General features: G+C 47.1%; 1 protein-coding gene across 1 annotated transcript in view; it reads left to right on the forward strand.

Moving 5' to 3' along the window:
- Positions 1–16,475, forward strand: part of LOC308338341 (uncharacterized protein C4orf50) — a gene marked incomplete at both ends in the record, with an annotated part of 48,125 nt that overhangs the window by 17,487 nt on the left and 14,163 nt on the right. Inside the window, 4 exons of the mRNA XM_080796351.1 lie at positions 997–1,608; positions 8,923–9,096; positions 13,826–13,882; positions 16,064–16,246. Of these exons, the coding sequence (XP_080652477.1) occupies positions 997–1,608; positions 8,923–9,096; positions 13,826–13,882; positions 16,064–16,246 (1,026 nt within the window). The remainder of the gene's footprint in view (positions 1–996; positions 1,609–8,922; positions 9,097–13,825; positions 13,883–16,063; positions 16,247–16,475) is intronic.

The raw sequence follows: 16,475 nt of genomic DNA on the forward strand, positions 1-16,475 counted from the left end.
CAAGACTCCCAAATGCAACAGGTGCTGGATGCCTGGTCATCGCCTGATCCCAGAGCCATTGGACAGCCCTGTTGGGATCATCACTGGGCAAAGAGCCCCAAAGCCTCCCTTTGCCAGGAGTCCCCACAGACTTCAAGTCACCGGTTTCCCAGGAGAGGGCCCAGAGATCTGAAAGACACTTGGAAGGAGGGAGGAGGACCAGAGTGGAGAACAGAGGAGGAGGGGGCGAGGAGGGCTTGGGAAAGGAGGGGGAGGGTGGGAGGGCCTTTATCAGATGTGGAGGAAGAGCACCCTACAGTCAGGACCCAGGGCGCCCAGAAGCCATCTCCAGCAGGTGCTCAGGTCCTTGCAGGGCAGGGCGAGGAGGAAACTCTTGTGTGGTCTGGAAAGGCTCTGTGTCTGCGAGAGGAAAGCCCTGGGTACGAAGGGCAAGAAGAGAAGGAGGAGGAGGCAGCACCTCTAGAAGGGTCCAGTCTGGGCTACAGGAACATCCCAGAAGAACCTGGCCCTGTGGAATGTGCAGGCCAGGATACACTCTTCTCAGTGGCAGAGGAAGGACTGTCTCCCAGATTGGGAGACCCAGTCTTTCCACCCAAGGGGACTGAACGTACCAGTAGCTCATGGGCTCCAAGCAAAGGGCCTGGCAGTTCTGAACTCAGACTAGACAAATTTGAAAAGGAGATGGAAGCTTGTTTCCAGCAACTCTCCATCCTGGAGCTTGGAGGAGGGGGGCAGTGGCCACAAGCCTCCATGCTGGCAGGAGAGAGCACGAACTCTGCTTGGAAATGGCCCAGCTGCCAGGGGAAGCCTTCCTCCCAGCAGGCTTTGGGAAACCAGGGCTTGGATGTTTGTTTGGCCAGGCAAGTCAAACCCGGGGAGGCTAGTGAAGAGGTTAGACCAGGAGAGATGGAGGCCTTGGGAACCAGCACGGTTCTTCCTGAGACGGTGTCTGATTTGGATGACGTGAGGCTGGGCCCAGAATGGCCCTCTGAGCAGGGTTGGAACTGGCCTCCAAGAGCCCTTGAAAGGCAGAAGAGAAGGTTCCAGCAGCTCATTGCTGGACTGAAAAAAGAGAGAAGCCAGGTTTTACATGACAATGCTGAGCTTTGGGGCGACCGAGAGAGATTCCGTAGAAAAATGAGTGTTCTGGAAAAAGAGAGGGACAGAAATGGGACAAAGATCGCCACACTCGAACAGGAAAAGAGCATGCTGTTAGGGGACATCTCACACTTAAAGGGGGAACTGGACCAATGTTGGCAGGTCATTTCTGACCTTGAGGACTGCAACGGGAAAAGTTACGGCAAAATTTCTGAGCTTGAAGAGGAGAATGAGAAGCTGAAAATGCACGCGGCCCAGCTGCAGAAAGCCGTGTGGGAGAGCCTCAGAAAATCCAAAGGTGTGATGGAGCGCGTCACCCTGGGAAACCAGGAGCTCAAGGCGCTGATCTCGGAGCTCGGGGTCGGTTACAAAGAACTGATGAAGGGCATAGTGCTGGGGATAGAAGACACGGTCCGGGCCTTCAGCGGGGAGAATGCTCACCTTCTACGCAGAATCCATGTCCTGGAGACGGAAGTCGCCTTGGGGGCGAGCACAGCAGTGGGCCGCATAGTGAGAGCAGATGAGGGTCCGTGGGGGGAAAGTAAGATGCAGGGGGATAAGGGGACCGCTGTGGAGAAGGGGGTGCAGGTGACTCAGCTCTCAGGGCAACTGACCGCAGGAGCCCATGGGCCACCCATGGAGGAGAAATCAGGTCCAGCTGGCAGGTGTATGGGGCCTTCCTTAGGCATGGAGAATTCCAGATACAATGCCAACTCTGCCGCTCCATCCTTGGTCTGGGGAAGTGCCGAGGTGTCCAGTGTCCCGCAAGGACACATCCATGGAGCAGGAGTAAAAGAAGCGTATTCGGAAGAGGAGAAGGAAAGACCATGGTGTTGTGCGGACCCAGCACAAGCTCTGACGGCCCTGAACAATGGCCCCCAGGTAGACTGATTACGCACAGCTCCTTCCTTAGCATCTTGCTAGCTGTCTAGGGGGCTGACCACCCCCTGTCCTCAGGTGAGGTTCTCCAGGCAGCCCTTGGAGGAGGTACCCACCTCATCACCCCCACTTAGCAGATGGGAGAATGAGGGCACAGGGAAGTGAAGTAATGGGCAATCATGTGGCAGGAGGAGTAGGGCTGGGACTGCCATGTGGGTGGTCCCCTTCTGCACACAGTCTGAGACATTAGCTGGCCCCTCTGTTTAGGCTCTTCCCATGGGCATCAGGTGGGACACTGGAGGGGATGGTGTTGACACTTCAAGATCAGAGCTCATGTTTTCAGATCCAAGAGTTTATCAAGCAGTCCAAGTCCTAATTCTGCACAGTGGGTCCCTCTCTTTCTCTCCCTTTTTAAAAGATGTAACTGACATGCAACATTGTAGAAGCTTAAGTTGCACAGTGTGTTGACTTGATACATTCATGTATTTCAATATGATTACCGCCCTAGGTTGGCCAATGACCCCATCATGCTCCATGTTGGGTCTTGAAAGGGATGATGGAAAGAGCAGGGACTTTAGGACTTGATCGGAGGTTAAACCCAGCTCTGCACTTACCACATCTATGATTTGGCCAAGACACGGGCTTCCTTGAGTCATTGTCCACACAATGTGGAGGGTGCTCGCTGTTCAGGAATCCCAGGAGGAGATGCTCATGATAGCCTCACCGTGGTCTTGCCTGTCTGTAAGACGTTCAGTGTTGACCCCTTTGTAGCCACTCATTCATTCTCTCCCTCCACTCTCTCTCCTGCTCTTTCTCTCCTTTCCTCCCAACCCGCCTCCCCCACCATGGCAATTTTATCAATCAGAAGGAATCAGAGGATTCCTTCGGTTTTTGTCAATTTTCTTCATCGCATGTATTTTATTTCCCTGGATTCTGTTTATACCTTCATTCTTCCCTTTCTTTCACTTCCCTTTGATTTAGTTGGATGTTCCTTTTTTTCCCCTTGCTTCTTTTTGTTGAAAGCTCAGATCATTGATTTTCAGCTGTTCTTCTTTTGTGATCTATGCACTTCTATCTCTGCATGTCTCTCTGAGCACTGTTTCAGCTATGTCCCACACATTTTGATATGTTGTGCTTTTATGTCCGTCCACTTCAAAGTACTTTGCAGTTTCCATTTGTGACGTCTTTCTTTACCCACGGGTGATTTAGAATAGAGTTGCTGAATTTCCAAGCACCTGCTGAATTTTTTAGTTATATTTTTGTTCCCAACTTTGTAGTTTTATTTCACTGTTGTTAGAAAACATAACTATATTATTTTCATTTTTTTTAAATTTGAGATTTGTTCTGTTGACCAGATTAAAGTCTATTCTGGCAAATGACCCAGGAGTCTTTGTAAAGTACTGAATGGTCCGCCATTGTTGTGTGTTGTGATGGGGCCACGCTGGTTAATTCTGCTGATCAGATCTTCTGTATCTTTACTGACGGGCTGTCTATTTGCTTTGTTTTTTTTTACCCAGATATGTTTGCAATCTCTGAGTGTGCGTTTGTGTATTTCTTCATCTGGTATGTTAGTTTTGATTTGTATATCTGGAAATTATTTATGAGATACATACAGACTTACAATTATGTTCTCCTGCTGACTTGACTCTTTGATCATGATGAAATGTCCCTCATTACCTCCCACGCTCCTTGCCCAAATTGCACTCGGTCTCATATGGAAGTAGTCACACCAGTTTCTTTCCCTTAGTGTTTTCGTGGAATCCAACTTCTTTTAGACCACCCACTTTTTGCGTTCGACCTGTGGGCATCTTTCTATTTAAAGTGTGTTTTTTCGGAAACAGCATGTGGTTGGTTTGTTTTTGCTTGGCTCGGTTTTGCAACCTCTGCTTTTCAGTTAGGGTGTTTGGTCCACGTACATTTCATACCTGTGATGCAAGCATTGGGTGTTTGCTCCCCTCTTACCGTGTGTTTTCTTTGTTCTGCTCTGTTCTGTTTCTCCTTTCTTCCCTTTGTCTTTGGTACTAGTATAAGTACTTTCTCTTATTCCTTTTTCTTCTCCATTAGCTCATTCCGCTATATAATTTAGTATCATTCCTTCAGTGCTTACCCTAGACATTTCAGAATGTATCTATTAATTATTTAAATGTACCCTAAATTAGTACTTTTACCATGTAATACAGAAATCCCAAACAAATTAATAATTGGTAATAAATACTGTAAAATTTTTAGTAGTTTATCTCCATTTACTCTTTCTTCTTTTCCTCATTTTTGTCATATGTATTATGCCCATTGATGATACTTCATAAGGCATTGTTATTATTATTATTCCAGGCAAGTGATAATCTTCTACATTTACTGGACCTCACATGGTCCTGTGATATTCATTCTTACTGCTACTCCTGGGGATCTGTTTTCCTGCTGCCTGAAGAGCTTTGTCATTTCTCAGAGTAAGAATCTGCCAGTGATGAATTCTCTTCCATGTCTTTTTTAAGAAAACAAACGTCAACTTCCACTTTTAAGAGATTTTTTTCCCCCTGCTGGATTCAGAATTTTAGGTAGGCAGAGATTTCCCCAGCTTAGGGGACTTTGAAGATCTCATTGCATTGCCTCTGGCTCCCATGGTTTCTATTCAGAAATGGGTTGTTTTGTCATGGTTTTTGTGTTTGGTTTTGTTTTCCTGAAGTAAGTGTGTTATTTTATCTTTGACTGCTTTTAAGATTTCCTTCTTATTTTTGGGTTTTGACAATTTGACTGTGATGGGCCTGGTGTGATTTTATTTGTATTTATCCTGTTTGGATTTTTCTGAGCTTCTTCAAGTTGTAGAGTCAAGTCTTTTATCATATTTGGAGAATTTGGGGTTATTATGTAGTCGGATATTTATTCTGTCCTATTTTTCTCTTGTTTCCTAGAATCTAGACTTTTTTTTTAATTATATCCCATATCTTTTAACACTGTTCTATTTTTCCCTTTTTTAAGCTTTGTGTATTAGTTTGAATTTTATACTGACCTATTGTTCAGGTCACTAAATCTGTGTTCTGTTGTATCCTATCTTCTGATAATTCCATCCCATGTGTTCTTAATTTCATTTGTTCTATTTTGTATCTCTAGAACATACATTTTATCCTTTTTAAGAGATCCTCATTCTCTGTTGAAATACTCCCATCTTTTCATTCATTTCTTCTATCTTTCTTATAGTTTTAAAAATATATAATCATAGTTATTTTGAATGTCTCGTCTGCTAGTGCCAATATCTGGATTATCGCTGGGTCTGTTTTTATCAACTATTTTATTTCTTGATTAAGTGCCACTTTCCAGCTTCTTCATGTGTCTGGTGATTTTTTTTTTTAAATTTTATGTTGGACATCATGTAGGATATCTGGTAGATATCTGTTATCTCCCACTAGACAATATTGAGTACCCTTTGCTCTGGCAGGTAGTGGAATGATCAGCAAACCAGATCATTCCTGTGCAGGTGTATGTTAGTTTTGACCCAGTCCTAGGGCCTGATTTTCCTTCTAAGTGTGGACCTTGCTCCTGGGGCATGGCCTTTCAGTAGCAGTAACTGAGTCTCCTGACCAGTCATTGAGGGCACCAGTTTGGGCTCAGCCAGAACTCTGCCCTCTTGGCAGTAGTGTGAGACCTCTGAAGTCTCTTCAGCAATTGGTCTTCCAGCTTCTCTTCTCAGCTAGGCCTCCAAGCACTGCACTGTGCTGCTCAGCATAGGATTCAGCCAAGGACCCAAAGGGCATTTCTAGGGAAGTGCCTGGCTCTCTCCTTTCTTTTCCTTCACTCCACAGACCCATCTATCAGAGCACCCCTGAACTCCAGCCTCTGAGTCCTCCATTGAACAGAACCACCCCTCTCAGCTAGGGCTCCCACTCCTGACCCAAAGTTTGGAAAATGCTGCAGTGAGAAAGCCAGGGAGAATATGGAGCTTGCCTTGTTGTGCATCCTTTTCCTCAAGGATTGTACCCTGCATTGGCTGCCACTCAGTGCTTGCAAAGAACTGTTCTATGTCTTTCCCCCAATTTTGTAGTTGTCCAATCAGCTGGTCAGACCTGGTAGAAACTGGACCCTGAGGAGAGGAATGTAAAGCTGAGCATTTCAAGGTGGGAAAGGGCAGCAGATGAAGAGCTTTTCATGTTGAGGGAGAAGCAAGTGACCAGGACCCAAGGTAGCAATGAACCTGGCTAATAGCAAGAAACAGAAAGTAGCCAGTGCAGCAGGATCACGTGGGCAACAGTGGTGTGAGATGGGGCAGAGCTCAGATGGCCAGCAGACCCCAGTTACGACACTTTCTAAATGCAATGGGAAGCCACTGGGGGCTTTTAAGCGGGAGAAAAATGTGGTTCAATTCATTTGTAAAAAGATCACTGTCTGCTGGGAGGAAAGGGGCCAGGGGAATGTGGGGGAACAGTCAAGACAACTTTGCAGTCAAGAAATGATGCCAAGAGATGATGCCAGAGTTGAGGAATTTGGAACTAAAAGAAAGGAGGATTCCAGACAAAAACCAGTTGAAGAAAATGAGGTTTGTTGATGTACAGGAGGCAGGGACAAGAAAGTGTCCCCATTTCATCATCCCAAGTCACAGACTTGATCATGTTGCTATTTTGCTTAAAATCCTTCTGTCTCTTCCTCTTGTACTTGGTGTGAAATCCCAATTCCTTCTGGTGAATTCTAATCCAGGCCTGCGGAGCCTTAGCTGTTTGCGTCCCACCCTCCACCCTCCGGCATCCTTGCTTGGCCCCTCCTGCTCCCCAGTCTTCTCCTGGGAACTGCCACTCATCCTTGGGGTCTCATTTTGTGGGGGGGGGGGGGGGCAGTGCTTCCCAGGGCCGCAGATGGGCTCCGTGTGGAGGCGCGATGGCACTTTCACAGCGTGTCATTGGTCCTGGTGGGAACACCTCCACCATGGGAATCAACAGGTACTATGGCTTCACATGTCCCTTGACCAGTCCAGAAAGCAGTGGTCATATTTCCATCCCCCAGTGCTGGATGGCAGTGGGTGTCTCTGGCTCAGTGCCTCCCAGCTTCCCCTTGCCGTGCAGTGCCGAATGGCCTATTTCTATGTTGGTCTCCCCCACCAGAGCTCCCCGAGGGCACCATAACCCTCAGGACAGCATGTGGCTGGAGCCCATGCTGATCATGCCCGTTTGGGGGCAAGTGGGTCATGAGCCGTTCACAAGACTGCTGCGTGGTGCCATCCCATGTGGCAGGCAGGGCTGGCCCCTACCCCACATGTCCATTCTTTTTAGAACATACTGGGAGATCAAGTAGAACATAATCTAAGGGTCCTTGGGATGAACCCCTTGTCCCAGTCATCAGGGAGGGGACGCAGCGAAGGCACCAAACTTCCCAGAAAGGCCAAGTTGTTTTGCAAGTCTTAGAGCTGGATTTCATGAAACCATCGGGAGCACCCATCTGTTCTTGACAGGGCCCAGCCTGTGCATCTTACGCCCATGCTCTGTGAATTTCTATTAATTAGAAGAAAACCACATTCTGCTCTCAGATTTCTTTCCTAACGAGGGGGAGGCCTCATCAACTGTGAGGCACGTTGATTATGCCTTTGCACTGGCCTCTCTGTCCTCTCCCAGCAGAGTGGCTCAGGCCCCTCCTCCCTTCTCACCCCCCCAGTGTAAGAGCACAAGGAAGAGATGAACTTTGCAGGTCATCAGATTCCCAGGGTGACTACTTTCGATGAAGGGTGCACTGCTGTGGCCAAGGAAGGGAGCGTGAGAAGCCTCTGAGCTCTGGGCTCCTGCAAAAATGAGCCTGGTATTTAGTAGGGCTGCACCTTCATCAGCCACCGTAGCATGTGAATTGGTTCCTTAATGATGCTCAGGCCCTGGGTCCAGAAAATCTCCCTCTGATGATCTCAGGGAAGGACTCAGAGGTCTGTCCAGTTGTTACGTGTAGGGGTGTTTATGATCGCCCCAATTACAGCAGCCAAATTTAGAATGCCCTGAGCATTCAGCATGCCGCAGAACGTATGCTCACCATGATGTTTTCAACATTATTTCATAATACGGAAAAATGCTCCTGACATGGCATTGAGGAAGAAAAGCAGAATACCAAAGATATAGATGGTCTGCTAATTGTTATATAGAGAAAATCTATGTGTGTGTCTGTATGTGTATATATATGCTTGCCTGTGTGTATGTGTGTATGGACATTATTAAAAAATAAGACTTTAGAACCCAGAACCACTGGGGATAGGGGCATTGCTACTATTCAACACCCCTGCCGAATACTACACCACCTCTCCTTCACATCTTTCTGCCTTCCTGGAAATTCCCCATGACATCCATATGAAACCTGCTCATGTCTGACCCCCAGAGGAGTGAGAGACCATTTTGTACTGATTTAAGAAAAAGCATTTGGGGGAAAATGTACTATCCTCTGCTTTATATAAATGGAGGATGCTTTAATGTAATAAGCATCTCGTAATTGGATTTGAACCTTAAATTCCATTCATTATACTTTTTTTTAGCAGAGTGGTGACCGAAATCGATGGAGACAGATTCTGGAACGCCCTGCCATTTTGCATATTTTTGAAAAGATGTGCAAAAGATATATATATATCGGGATATATATATATCTGAAAATCACATTCTAGAATGTTATTCTGTGATTCCCCAGACCCTCCCCAACACCCGCCCCCCCCCCCCAAAAAAAAACCCCCAGGATGGGCCACACGCTCACATGTGCTCATGCATACAGGCATAGCAAAAAGACTGGAAAAAAATATGTGGATAATAACAGTGATTATTCGGGCTAATAGGGTGTGGGGTGACTTCTGTTCCTTTATTTTCTAAAATTTTTTACTTGAGAAAAAAAATGTAAGCCAGAAAAAATATTAAGAAGGAAAACATGTCCTTTTATTTGCTAAGGCAAATTACTTAGAAGCTAAGCTAAGTATTTCTATCGGATGGGTGATTTCCACAGCTGCGGGACCCAGAGGCAGACCCCCCGACAGAGGACCTGAGGGTTCGAGTGGGGCAGCTCCAGCACCGGGTGCTGACCCTACAGTGCCAACTCAGAGACCAGACGTCCGCCCACCGCCAGCTGCAGGCAGCACTCGGGGAAGCCGCCCACCTCCGGGACCAGCTCCAGGGTGAGGTAGGCCGGAGCCCTGCTTCCTTTCCCGCCTGTAAATGAAATGGGCCCACACTCTAGGAAGTTGTGTTTTGTTTTGTTTTGTTTTGTCTTTTAAGATTTTTAAAATTTATTTGAGAGAGTGAGTGAGCATGAGTGGCGGGAGGGAGAGCCAGAAGCGGACTCCTCGCTGAGCAGGGAGCAGGATGTGGGGCTCGATCTCAGTCCCTAAGATCATGACCTCAGCTGACCCAGGCATCCCTCTGGGAAGTTTTGAGGACTTGAATCAGGCCAGATCTCACCATTCCCAGCAGCTGGGTAGTATTTGTGAGATTTCCAAAGTAAAGACCAGTATGGGGAGGAAGTGAGACCTGTAATCCCTCCACAAGGTAACGTCTGTTCCATCTGAAACTAATATACGTGGGTTTTTCTAGAAAGTCTAACTGGTTTTCAAATATTACATAATAAAAGCCCTTCCTCTGTAATAGTGAAGTGAGAGTGATTTTATACAAGGGCAGAGAGATCCTTGCCGATGTGAAAGGTTCATTATTTTATCTGTGATGATGGCGATACGAACTTTCATGGGTGATAAAATTACTCAGAATTAAGTACACACACACACACACACAGGATAAGCAGAACTGAGAAATCTGAGTAGGATTGGTAGATTGTTCCAATATAATTGACACTATAGGGTTGTAATATATTATAATTTTACAAAATGTTCCCCTTGGGGGAAACAGGGCAAAGGATACAAGGGATTTCTTTGTTATTTCTTAGGACTGCATGCAGATCTGTAATTATCTCTCTCTTTTTTTTTTTTAAATGCAAAACAAAACAAAAAAAAGTCCTTCCTCGCTTTGACCCTTCTGGGCACCAGCATTTTTTTTTTCAACCCTATGTACTCACATTCGGTGAATGTGTGAATGTGTGGACATACATGAAATTATACCACAAAAAATATTCCGCGTCTTGATATTTTTCATTTAAAAATTTTTTTAAAAAGATTAAAAAGATTTTATTTATTTATTTGACAGAAAGAGAGAGAAAGAGATAACGAGAGAGCACAAGTGGGGGGGAGAGTGAGAAGCAGGCTCCCTGCTGAGCAGGGAGCATGACATGGAGTTCCATCTCAGGACCCTGAGATCAAGACCTGAGCCAAAAGCAGATGCCTGAGTGAGCATGCCAGGCACCCTGTTGGTTTCCTCATTTAATAGAAAATCTTGGTGCTATTTCCATATTAACACATACAAACTGACCTCATTTTTTTTTAATGACTATAATTTTTTAATTTATTTATTTTATATCTTTTCAGCGTAACAGTATTCATTGTTTTTGTACCACACCCAGTACTCCATGCAATACGTGCCCTCCTTAATACCCACCACCTGGCTACCCCAACCTCCCACCTCCCGCCCCTTCAAAACTCTCAGGTTGTTTTTCAGAGTCCATAGTCTCTCATGGTTCACTTCCCCTTCCAATTTCCCTCAACTCCCTTCTCCTCTCCATCTCCCCATTTTTTAAAAAAAATTCCATTATTGTTTTTTCACAAGGCCAAACCATAACTTAATCAATTCTTTGTTTATGGAAATCCACATTGTTTCTGTTTCTTTGCTTTACAAACAAAGCTTAGTGAACGTTTCTGTATTTCTTGACTTGGGATATGTTTCTGCTACATATTCAAAGGGTAAAATTCTAGCAAAGTAATTACTAGGTCAAAAGAGAGGTATGCAATTAACTTTGATACAGAAGGACAAGTAACCCTCCAAAGTCAGTGCTCATTTATGCTTCCACCAGGAATAAATGAGTGTATGTATTCACCCACACTTGTTACCCAGAATGTTATCACTTCCATGTTTTTGACAAGCTGATGGATGAAAAACACACCATCAACATTGTAATGTCATCTCTGGCTCCTTTCCCATGTGTTCTTTGTATAATCAGATACACTATAGAGTTTCATGTCTATAGCCTCCTAAACCTTGTGCCCAGTGTTTTTTTTTTTTTTTGGCCTGTGCAGTAATCTATTGGGTGGAAGTGACTTTCATTCACCTGTTGTTGGATCTGTGGTTATTACCATTAATGTATATATTCCTGTTTATATGCGAGAGCTCAGAGAACTGGGATTACTGGTCCAGAGTGGGGTTGTGATGATTCCTAATCCATATTACAGAAAGCCTTCCCAGCGCTGATACCACTTCCAAAGCCCAGGCAGTGAACGGGGAATGTTCCTCGCTGTTCCCTCCTTGTGTAGCAAGGGAGCTATTAGGACTTTTTTCTCCTGTCTGTCACTGATCTGTGAAGCATATACTTCCATTTGCATATGCTAGAACTTTTTACCATATCTTTTGTAGTCTGTTTCTCATAGTTTTCAATGTTTTTTTCTTTCTGCTTTTCAGTTTAGGTGTTTTTTTTTTCTAACCCATCTTCCAGTGAATACTCTTCAGGAAGTCAGATTTACTCATAAACTCATTATTTTTGTTCTTAATTTTAGGTATTGTGTTTTGCAGTCCTAGAATTTCCATTTAGTTCTATTTTTTTAAAAGATTGTATTTATTTATTTGAGAGAGAGTGAGAGAGAGAAAGCACAAGAGGGGGGGAGCAGCAGAGGGAAAGGGAGGAACAGACTCCGCCCCGAGCAAGGAGCACGATATGGGGCTTGATCCCAGGACCCTGAGATCATGACCTGAGCTGAAGGCAGAGGCTTAACCAACTGAACCACCCAGAATCCCCTCCATTTGGTTCTTTTTAATTTTTACTTTATTTTAGCTGTTTTTCCTGTTTTGTTTTTGAAAGAGAGAGAGCGAGAGAACAACCAGGAAGAGGGGTGAGGCAGAGGGAGAAGGAGAGAGAGAATCTGAAGCAGACTCTTTGTTGAGCACAGAGCCCCGACACAGGGCTTGGTCTCATGACCCTGAGATCAGGACCTGAGCCAAAATCAAGAGTCAGACACTTAACTGACGGAGCCACCTGGGCACTCCCCCTAAACCCCGGCCATTGGGTTCTTTTTTACTAGCTTCCCATTCTCTGATGAAATTCTTGTCATAGGACAATGGGGCACTTCAACCACAGTTACCTTGAGGTCGGTCTCTGATAGCTCTTTTCTCCAGTCCCATCAGCATGGACAGATGCCCCAGACTCTCCATGAGTGCAGGGACCTTCACACCCTTCTGTGTGGTATTGAGCACCTCAGTGGGCATGAGGTGCTAACTCCGTGTGCTTTGCTTTGCCTTTCTCCAGTGGCCGATGGTGTTGAGCATCTTTTCACGGGCTTCCTGGCCATTCATCTATCTTCCATTGGACAAACGGCCATTCAGTTCTTTTGTCCATTTTGCAACTGGGTGGTTTATTTCTTTGTTGTTGAGACGAAGAGTCTGTGTATGTTCTAGATACGAGTCCCGTATTAGATATGTGGCTGGCAAATATTTCCTCCCATCTGTTGTCTTTTCACTTTCTTCTCATTCACTTTTTCATTGCAAACGCCCCAGCACGCAGGGTGCAGCAACATTCATGCTGTTGCCTAAAACGACGCAGGCAGGAGGTTGACTCCAAGCCTGCAAATGTTACTGAGTGCCTTTTGAATAGAAGACTGTCTGCTTGGAGCTGGCATTTTACACTTTGAATACATTCCAAAAGGTACACCAAAAGAGCCATATAGGAATGTTCGTGAAGCCTTGTTTGGAAAGCAAAGAAACAGTATACACTTTCATAAAACTTGGGTTCAATAGGTTACCTTTCAGCCTCATGCTGAAATAATATGCAAGATTTTAAGTGGATGTGATCAGTTTGTATGTATTGACATAGAAATAACACCTGGACTGTAAATTCAGTGACAAAACTGAGACGTGAAACATTTGAATAGTGTTGTTTCATATGTGTATATACATACGTTGGCATTCTGGTTGTGAATAGGCAGGGTTGAAACCTGCGTGAGAGATCGGAAGAGGTTGGGAAGAGGAAGAAGGATTTTTATTTGTGTCGCTTTTTTGTTCTGACTACAAAGGGAACAAGACGGGGGGGGAGAAGGACTTCGAGACCAGCTGACTTATTCTCTCTTAGGATTTTGTGGGTCAGCGCTTCAGACGGGACTCGGCTGGGCAGTTGTGCTCCACCGAGCATCAGTGGGGATGACTCACTGGCATTCAGCGGGGTGTGGGGCCCAGCTGGAAGCTCCAGAGCTGCTTCACTGACATGCGCGTGCCAGACAGTAATAATGGTTCACATTCCGTGAGCGTTAAGCGGGTGTTCTAAGCACTTTACAGGAAACGATTCACAGCGTCCTTGCTATAATCCTAACTCATTGGGTAGGCTCTAATATTACCCCACTTTACAGATGAGAAGACTGAGGCAGATAGAGAAGTGATTTGTACAAGGTCACAGTTCTAGCGAGGGGCTGAGCCAGGACTGGGACCCAGGGTGTCGGGCTTGGATACCAGGAGGTTTAAAAACACGGCACCAGAAAACTCTGGCATTTCTGCAGGGGATATCCGGGAACGCTTCCTGCCTAAATGAAGAGGCAACAGAGGTGGTCCCACAGCCACGGTCTGGCAGAGCTCAGAGCATCCTTCCTCCTCTGGCCTTGCAGAGCTGGGGATGGGAAAGGTCTCTGTGCCTCACTGACAAGCCCATGTGCGAAAAGAGGGGACTAGAGCCAACCTCTCTGAGCCCAGCTCGGCTGGGGAGACGCTGGCAGTGTGAACGGAGGGCGGGGGGGCGGGGCACAGCCTTCTCACACATGTTGGTTCTCTTTCAGCTTAATGAGCTTCAGAAAAAGCAACAAGAGGCCAATTTCGCTGTGGCTCCTTTGAAGGTAATATGTCTGTGAGATCAGTATGAAATGTCTCTTCTAAACAAACGGAGCTCATATTTTCCCCATTCTAGATCTTCAGTCCATCTTTATTATTTAAAAAAAAAGTACACACACACACTGGAAAGAAGAGAAATATCACCCCCAAATTCCCATTCAAGTCTAGAGTTTTCGTGTATTTTCTTCCGGTATACTTTACATGTGTCTGAGATCCCACCACATCTGTGGTGTCTGCGTCCTGCTTTTCCTGCCGGAGTATAATCCAGGAGGGCTGTCCTTGTCTGTCCCAAGCCCTGAATCAGCTGTTCGTGCTGAAGAACAAAACACCAGGAGCCGCAGTTCATAAAGCTGCCGGGCCCTTGCTCCATGGTCAGGTCCGTCTGTCTGTCCTCCCCGCTCCCGCCCTCTTTTGCATTCTTGTATATAAATATTGTGATGCACACATTTTATTAGAAGGGTATTCCCCACAGAGCCAGACATGTCTTTAGGACAGATTCCCAGAAGTAGCCCTCATGGCCCAAATGTTCTTTGCCATTCGGACGTGTCGTTTGCTGGAAACCTTCAATATGGCACCCGAATTTGGGAAGTGGACCTGGAGGACCTGCCCTTTTCTGTCCAGTCTCTGGGTGGGGTACAGAGGGGGCCCTGGCCCCCACTGACTCACCAGCCCCACCCGTGCTGGGTCCTTGGTTTCCTTAGATGTTAACTCAGAAATGTGAGCCACGCCATCCTTCAAGCCCTTCTCCCTCCCAGCGCTCCCACATCTGTCAGAGGCTCGGGTCTAGGGTTGTGATGTGGTGTGATGGTCATTCCCACTCAAAGCTTGTTCTGACACCCCGTGGATATCAGCAGTGGAAATGCCAACCCTAACGCCCTATGAAAATGTGAAGCTTCCGCGCTCTGCCCCCCCTTTTTTTTAAAATCATTTCCTTGTACCTTTTACTTAAACAAAGACCATAATTCCTTGTAAACTGCGAAGGCTGCCATATGACAGGGACTCCACACAGTTTATTCTAAGGTCTATGAGCAACATGGCAGGAAAGGGTCACATGAGCGCCACTTTACAGATGGGGAAAACAGGCTCACAAGGGAAGTGACCTGCCCATAGTCACACAGAGCTACTTGGTAGCAGAGCCATGATTTGATTGCAGTTCTGTCTGATGCCAAAGGCTCCCCTCAGCCACAGGGTCCCTCCAGGAGGTCATGAAGAGCCCAGTAAAGTCACGGTCACCATGAACTGGCCTTGTAAGGGGGAGCTGCAGTTACGATGTTCAACTGATGCAGGCCAAATGCACGAGGCCCTGATGTTTTGGGGTGGTGTGATCCAGAGGACCTGGGGAACCCCACCCAAGGGTTCTGAGACCCCCAGCCTCCAAGGCAGACCCCCTCCTATCCTGCCTTCTTGCCAATATGGGGCGCCTAAGGACCGCTGCCTGGGGGATGTGCCCAAGCCTCAGGGCAGGAAGTCCTGGCAGGAAAGCATCATCACCTCCTCTTCTGATGGAGCAGAGCCCATACCAGGAGGGACAGAGACTCACCTGGGGCCAGCCTTGAATGACGAGAGTCTGTCATCACCTCCAGACGTGCACATATGTGGGAGGTCATTTCATGGTGGGAGGGTCACTCACTCATACCATTCATGTAACAAATCCTTCCCAAGGGCCATGCTGTCCCCAGCAATGACCCAGTGATGGCCCAGGGATCCAGGGCAGTGTCACCCCTGACCTCGAGGAACTCCCAAGCTACGTGGGAGACAGACCCACAAGTATAACATCAACTGTTGGGCTAGAAGGAGCTGGGAGCCAGGCAGAGAGGGACACCAGCCCCTTCTATCCTGGTGCCCTAAATGATGCCCATTGTACAGATGAGCAAGTCAAGGTCTAGAGAGAAGCTTGGTCACAGCTGGTCAGTGGCAGAGTCCACACTCTTGACCCCCTGATCCTGAACTCCATATCCAGAGAGCAGTGGGGAGCCCCAGGGGGTGCAGCAGTGTGGTGACTTTTTTCAAAGCAGGTTCTGGCTTGTGGGCGCAGGAGGAATTGCAGGGAGGGGCTTGAGCCCAGGCTGTGCTGGGGAATGCAGAGCAGGAATGTGATGCCCCAAGCCCAACCCAGCTGCTCAGCCCCGGAGGGTGTCCTGCATTGGTGGACCTACCTGGCTATGTCTCCACTCCCACCCTCCCAGGCCAAGCTGGCTTCCCTGGTCCAGAAGTGCTGGGAGAGGAACCACCTGATCATGCACCTGCTTCAGGAGCTGCTCAGACACGGGCTGGAGGACCAGCTGCTCTCTGAGATGGCACAGAGCATGGTGGACGACGTGGCGCTGGCCGAGTATGCAGCCACCTTCCCGGCTTCGGGGCCCCCAGAGGTAGTTCCACAGACACCGCTGTCCCTCTTCTGGTGGGAGCTATGGGGCCATGAGCTTCCTGCCCACCTGCCTGAGCTGAACTGTTCCTCCTTCCCTCTGCCTACTGACCCCACCCAGAATGCGCTCAAGACTCCTGCTCCATGGTGGCACCCGTGCTCCCAGCGGGTGCAGGAGCCTGATCTGGGCTCCTTACCCTTAAACGCCTCACAGCCCCAGGCCAGGGACAGAC

The sequence above is a fragment of the Martes martes genome, assembly GCF_963455335.1.
Source record: "Martes martes genome assembly, chromosome: 2".
In the NCBI taxonomy this organism is placed as follows: domain Eukaryota; kingdom Metazoa; phylum Chordata; class Mammalia; order Carnivora; family Mustelidae; genus Martes; species Martes martes.